The following is a 7,472-nucleotide window of genomic DNA, read 5'->3' on the forward strand; positions in this document are numbered from 1 at the left end:
AAATGGATATTTTGCTGGATCAGTGTTTGTTTGCTTTTGTGTTCATGTACAGGTCATTGAGGTGCACTCGGTGCTCCTGGCTGCTGATTGGGTAGAACCAGGACCTCCCAAAATTGATAAACCATATAAATGTAGTCTGAAGAAGTTCTGATCGGCTCAAAGAAGGAATCAGGCAGATTCTGCTGAAGGACCACAGACGGTTCTGGATTTGCAGGAGCAGTTGTCTCTTAGAGCAGTTTTAGTTTGCAAACCAAACAAAATTATTATTATTATTATTTTTTTTTTATCAGTCTAGTGCGATAGCAATGCGTCACTTTCTTTCCATTGTGTTTTCACTGATCATCATTATTGGGCAGCATGTGAGCGTTCAGTCCACAGTAAGACCATATGAGCGGAGCACACACCGAAGTTACAAATCAGTGTTGAGCGTGTCTAACGGAATGTCCTGGGGGTCGTGGGGTCATCAGGACATGTGTCCAACTGGAATGTATGCCGCAGGATTCAGTCTGAGGGTAAGTTGGGCATTGATTTTAATATGCTAATACACTGGTGGATTAGTGCTTCAAAGGTTCAAAACTGTTAATTTGCTGTTAGTCATTTAATCTCCTGGGAACTGCACCTGTTTAAGATTTTTTTAAGGGTCTTTATAATACTAAAGAGCATAAAGATAAATGTTATAATGGGTTGGGTTCAGTGTTGTCATTTTTAGGTGGAAGAACCTTCCTATGTTGTGTTTGATGAGTCATCACTCAATGGGATTCGTCTTCACTGTGTCTATTCATCAAAAGGATCATCAGGCTATTATGCCTCAGTTGAGTCCAGCATAGGAAAGTAATGGGCTCAGATTATACCGAATTCTTACGCTGTGTTTATTCTTCATTAATGAATTGAGGATTTTCTTGAAAATAATAATCAATTTGCTCAAGAAACCTGTCTTTTCTTCAGCTGGGGTGAGTGGACATATAACAGGTGGTGTCTTTCTGGATTCTTAAAAGCTTTCCAGCTGAGAGTCGAACCTTCCCAAGGAATTGGTGATGATACGGCCGCAAACAACATCAGGTGAGAATGTGCTGCTGTAAATCATGCTGGATTTATTTTGCTATTTAAAGACTGTATTCCCTCATCAAGCAGTTTAGTTAATATCACACTCAGTCGTGCTGCTGATCGTGGTTGTGATTAGGCCATAGGCTGCAGGTGATCATGTGACTGACATTCAATCCAGCAGCACAATTACATATTTAATCGTAATATCAGGGTTCCCACGCGGTTTGGAAAAGTATGGAAAAGTATGGAATTTGAAATCAGAGTATGGAAAAATATTTGTGTTTCCAGACTATTGCCTCTATTGAGTTTTCTAATTTATTATACCTGCAAACTAGTCACTTTGTGGCGAAATTAGCAGTTTTGAATCAAAATACATCATTTATGTGAATCGTTTACATCCGAAGAGTTATTTTTTCGGGGTGAGTGACTGTGTGACACAAGATTCTCATAAGAATTGCAAATGGGGTTACTATTTTTCCATAGACTGGAGTTAGTCATGATCTTTCTTGGCGCTCTGTGGCGTGACAGATCGCTGTAGTGCTCGTGAACCAGCCATCTCTTTGGCTTTACTAGTTACAACACAAAATGATTGAACATCTGAAGGTATGTTGAAAGATACAGTACAACTTACCAAAATCTGTCATGTCACATGCAATCGATTAATCAGCGTTTCAACCGCAGAAAGGCGTCAATAAAACAGCTTGTAAAAATGTCACATTCAGCCTACCTCAGAAAAGCCTTACAATGTCCAATAACTCATCATTTAGCTACAAAATGAACTTTGAGAGGAGCATTTTGCTAAATATATGCTCTATAGGCTATTACATATTCATTGTATTTGTACTTAACATGTGCTTCTATATTGAATACATAAATCTGTTTTATGACAGTCACCATTTAAATGTTTAGGCCTACATAAAGAGTAGAAAAATAATTGTCACTTTTATTATAACGTTATTATAAAAACTTCCTTATGTGCAAGTTAGCCAACTTACGATCAATTTAACCTAATATTATAATGACGTACCAGCTGTGGTTCCCTGTATTGTTTACAGCATTAGTTGAGAGATTTTTTTCTTTGAGGAAATTTGCCATGTACTGTACCTGATAGGCCCAAATTAATCAATACTGAATCAAAGGTAATCAAATCAAAATCAAATCGCAAGCTTCTGAATCAAAATCGCATTCAATTGTGAAATTTGTCCATGCTCAGCCCCGGTGCCAAAATGTTTTATTTTTTATTTTTTACTTGCAGCAAATGTTGTTTTTTCCATTTATTTTATTTTCAGAGTGCACCAGAATGCTTCCTTTACATGTTAAAATCACAAAAATCTTCTCCTGGGGGAGGATGCCCCCAGACCCCCTACAACTATCTACTTTCTACATGTCACCTTTTTCACCTCTCTTCACTTTGCAAATATGTTTATAGAGTTACGAATTTCTAAATTATTACGGAAACTGCTTGTGCTACTCATACTCGTAGGCTACTCTATACAAATACTTTGACACATATAATATATGAAACATATAATGTTTCATATATTATATGTATATATGATGTATGATAATATATGATACATATAATGTCGAGAACAGAGCAGATGGATGAATCACAGAAGGATCTCTATAAAGGAAATGTATCGAATTAATAGACAAATTAAATATTCACGCCTATGAAGCGAGTGGTATGGCCGGAAAGGGAAACAAACTAAGTCATGCCAACTCGTTAAACGGAATATATTAGTACTTGTAGATTTTATCCCCAACAAAAGTTACACAGGTACGTGGTTTTTAAGAAGAGAAGGGCCTAGACATGAATACTAAATACAAAACTTTATTTCAACAATCAGACACTAATTTAAAAATCACTAAAAGACTGTAGGACCCGGACTACAAACATGAAGCAGTGACATTTCCTCTCTCAAGATCCATTAATCAGTTCATGTGAGTACAGTGGTTCAATATTAATATTATAAAGCGGCGAGAATATTTTTGGTGCGCCAAAAAACATAGAAAAGGAGACCGAGGCTCACCAATGGCAGAAATCGTTTGGAAGGAGGTCTGGAAATTTGAGTATGGAAAAGTATGGAATTTTGAAATGGAAAATGTGTAGGAACCCTGTAATATTGTCACATCTGAATGTTCTCCAGGTTCAAATGCAGTCAAGGTTCTTTACTTCAGGGTGACGGCACAGGCTGGGGTGATTGGGGCGAATGGAGCTCAGAGTGTGAGGGAACAGGAATCTGCGGCATCAAGACGCGGGTAGAAGGTCCACAGGGAAAAGGAGATGACACCGCTCTCAATGACGTGCAAATGTACTGCTGTGATTAAGGTGAAGTGATCGCAATCTAAACCTCAGACTGACACATACTGCAGATCAACTAAATCTGTTTGTTCTTTCAGGTGTAGGAGGATGACAACAAGAACAGCAAGAAGACCAAATGGATTATAATAATTGATCATCATACTGTTATTTGCCAACATGAACTATGTCGTACAATAGTGTAAGGTTAATGTTGTCATTAACCCAAAATAAACCCTGACAGGATTATCAGCATCCAAACACAAAGCAGAGGATGATTGGACAACATCCTGAGTTTAATATTTTGTAGATTAGCAGCCTTCCTTGTTCTTCTGTGATGTTTTCAATTTGCTTTAACAAGACATTATTGAGCTTGTAGTCTTCAACTTAAATGGATGCCAAAAGTCACTGTCTAAGAAGAACCTTGTAGTTTCACACCCTTTTGCACAACATATTGTTCATTACATTAGTGCATGTGGCAGATTTTTCTAAAGCAACTTATATTGCATTCAAAGTAATTGTCTTATTCGTTCATGCATTCCCTGGGAATGACCAGCATACTCTATGCAGGGCTCGTCAACTGGTGGCCCACGGGCTAAATCCAAATCTCAATCTCCCTCCTCCTCTTTTCCTGGCGTTGCGGCTAAACTTGGTTAGATATGTGGCCGCAGTGGCACCTGCAGCTGTACGGCTATATACACACTGTTTCCATGGAGGTAGATTTGTAGCTAATCTAAAAATAAATAGATTATGATCCAAAAATAAATGTAAAGATATTCACAAAAAAATAATCATATGCACAAATTAACCAAATGAGATCCACAAATATATGTTTGGAGTATCATAAAAATTAAATAAATTCACAAATACATAAAATGAGACTTGCTAATAAAAAAAAAATTTGAATTTTGTTAATTGCTTTCTGTGCATTTTTGGATCACTTTTGTGGATCTTTTTCCTGCACATTTGTGGATTCTGAAACAATTCTAGCATCATGACTGCAGACAAATCCACAAATAGGTCGACTCCACCCACTGACTACTCAAGCCAATCAGATAACAGCCACGTTGCGCTGACCAATCGTAGCACACTCGCTACAACCAATCACGTTTTGCTTTAAAATTGTTTTGTGCATATTTTTTGTGGGTGTAATTATGTATGAGGTCTGCATTATCCGTCTTAAAAAAGTGGCTCTTATTTCAACGTATTATGCTCACTGCAGTAATGAATAAGAGAATACGTCATGCTCATCTGAGTTTTCTTACGGATTGAAAGTTTGTTAAGCAACCATGAAAAGGCATAAGCTCTAACAGTTATCTGGATTTAAAATAGACATTTCATGGTAATGTACAATAAAATAGGATAAAGGCTATAGAAATGCATTTAGCTGAACAATTGTGTGAATGAGTTCACATGTAAGAGTATTTAACGCTCACCATGGTCAGCCTCACTTTTTGTGATCGCCCTTATGCTACCAACACTCCCTTCACATAACTGGCTGCATTTACTTGCTGCAGCATAAATTGTTGTGCACTATAGAGTGCTTCAGGGATGACGCATTTTTGTAGGCAAAACCCGGAAGAGAGTTAGCATTTTAGGGCTTCCGGTTCCAACGCCGTAAAGTCTATGGGTTTTTTGAATGGGTTTTTGCTAAATCTCCTGAAATAAGGTCTGTGGTTAACAAAGCCTCTAAATATTTTCACGTTTTGATCTATGACATAAAACAGACCAGTTATAACCCACTTGTGATTTTGTAAACCTTTACTGTGTCTTAAAAATAGCGGTTGCTAACAAAGTGCTAAAAGGGACTACTTCCTTTGGCGGGGACTTTAGACGTCATCATGACAAACAGGACATTTGGACTGCATTTCTCATGAAAAAGTGGATAAGTATTCATACACAGCACAGATCATAATCAGCGAGCATGTTTTTAAATACAGTTGTTTTCTAAATAAAGTTTGAGGAAGCTTGGTGGTGGTGACATTGATCTGCGACCATGGTATGCTGTAGTCCGTTTATAGCCTACTGTTAGCTTTTTATATCTGACCACTTTATTTAGGCTTCAAAATCTATAAATCTATTTCACAGTACTCCTCCCATGATTGTACCTTATTGTCAAATGGTGCCACGGCTCCCACCATGCCAGCCATCGTTCCATTCAATCAGTACTTCAGGTGGTAGCTATTAACTTTCTTCAGCTCACCCAGCCGCGAGAGGGAGTAAAATCTTTGCGTGGCAGGGGGAGCTGCCACTGGACCTGCCACGGTTATGCGCGCCTGCCCCGCGACCTGCCACGGTTATGCGCGCCTGCCTCGGGACCTGCCACGGTTATGCGCGCCTGCCTCGGGACCTGCCACGGTTATGCGCGCCTGCCTCGGGACCTGCCACGGTTATATGCGTCTGCCTCGGGACCTGCCACCGTTATATGCGCCTGCCTCGGGACCTGCCACGGTTATATGCGTCTGCCTCGGGACCTGCCACGGTTATATGCGTCTGCCTCGGGACCTGCCACGGTTATATGCGTCTGCCTCGGGACCTGCCACGGTTATATGCGTCTGCCTCGGGACCTGCCACGGTTATATGCGTCTGCCTCGGGACCTGCCACCGTTATATGCGCCTGCCTCGGGACCTGCCACGGTTATATGCGTCTGCCTCGGGACCTGCCACCGTTATATGCGCCTGCCTCGGGACCTGCCACGGTTATATGCGTCTGCCTCGGGACCTGCCACGGTTATATGCGTCTGCCTCGGGACCTGCCACCGTTATATGCGTCTGCCTCGGGACCTGCCACCGTTATATGCGTCTGCCTCGGGACCTGCCACGGTTATATGCGTCTGCCTCGGGACCTGCCACGGTTATATGCGTCTGCCTCGGGACCTGCCACGGTTATATGCGTCTGCCTCGGGACCTGCCACGGTTATATGCGTCTGCCTCGGGACCTGCCACGGTTATATGCGCCTACCTCGGGACCTGCCACGGTTATGCGCGTCTGCCTCGGGACCTGCCACGGTTATATGCGTCTGCCTCGGGACCTGCCACCGTTATATGCGTCTGCCTCGGGACCTGCCACGGTTATATGCGCCTACCTCGGGACCTGCCACGGTTATGCGCGTCTGCCTCGGGACCTGCCACGGCTATATGCGCCTACCTCGGGACCTGCCACGGTTATGCGCGCCTGCCTCGGGACCTGCCACGGCTATATGCGCCTACCTCGGGACCTGCCACGGTTATGCGCGCCTGCCTCGGGACCTGCCACGGCTATATGCGCCTACCTCGGGACCTGCCACGGTTATGCGCGCCTGCCTCGGGACCTGCCACGGCTATATGCGCCTACCTCGGGACCTGCCACGGTTACATGCGTCTGCCTCGGGACCTGCCACCGTTATATGCGCCTGCCTCGGGACCTGCCACGGTTATATGCGTCTGCCTCGGGACCTGCCACGGTTATATGCGTCTGCCTCGGGACCTGCCACGGTTATATGCGCCTGCCTCGGGACCTGCCACGGTTATATGCGTCTGCCTCGGGACCTGCCACGGTTATATGCGTCTGCCTCGGGACCTGCCACAGAGCAAATAAAATATGAGTAAAGATGACAAATAGTGCAATCCTGCTCTTATTTATGTATCCGTTTGCTTTCATGCATTAATCGGAGTGTCTGGTAGCTAAACAGTGAGAGATCTTGAGGCAGGCGCGACGCTAAACTGTGGCAGGCGCGACGCTAGTAATAGTCACGAGACGCGCTCCATTATGGACAAAAAGAGCAAATAAAATATGAGTTTAGATGATAAATATTGAAATCCTGCTCTTATTTATCTATCCGTTTGATTTCATGTGTCAATCACAGTGTCTGGTAGCTGTAAACAGTGAGAGATCTTGAGGCAGGCGCGACGCTAAGCTGTGGCAGGCGCGACGCTAGTAGGAGCCACGAGACGCGCTCCATTATGGACAAAAAGAGCAAATAAAATATGAGTTAAGATGACAAATAGTGTAATCCTGCACTTATTTATGTATCCGTTTGCTTTCATGTGTCAATCGCAGTGTCTGGTAGCTGTAAACAGTGAGAGATCTTGAGGCAGGCGCGACGCTAGTAATAGCCACGAGACGCGCTCCATTATGGACAAAAAG

At 42.9% G+C, this 7,472-nt stretch overlaps 1 protein-coding gene across 2 annotated transcripts; it reads left to right on the plus strand.

The window, feature by feature from the left end:
• The first annotated feature begins 172 nt into the window (after positions 1-172).
• Positions 173-5,695, plus strand: LOC137013172 (vitelline membrane outer layer protein 1-like). 2 transcript variants are annotated; one of them, XM_067376803.1, is made up of 5 exons: positions 173-512; positions 710-831; positions 946-1,059; positions 3,195-3,376; positions 3,448-5,695. In XM_067376803.1, exons 1-4 carry the CDS (start codon positions 306-308, stop codon positions 3,373-3,375), a joined length of 624 nt encoding a protein of 207 aa, XP_067232904.1. In that variant the 5' UTR covers positions 173-305; the 3' UTR covers position 3,376; positions 3,448-5,695. The 2 variants fall into 2 exon arrangements, with proteins under 2 accessions (XP_067232904.1, XP_067232905.1); XM_067376804.1 differs by lacking the exon at positions 3,448-5,695 and having other exon boundaries at positions 3,226-3,328.
• Positions 5,696-7,472: the final 1,777 nt, after the last annotated feature.

This window comes from Chanodichthys erythropterus, chromosome 22 (genome assembly GCF_024489055.1).
Source record: "Chanodichthys erythropterus isolate Z2021 chromosome 22, ASM2448905v1, whole genome shotgun sequence".
Taxonomy (NCBI): domain Eukaryota; kingdom Metazoa; phylum Chordata; class Actinopteri; order Cypriniformes; family Xenocyprididae; genus Chanodichthys; species Chanodichthys erythropterus.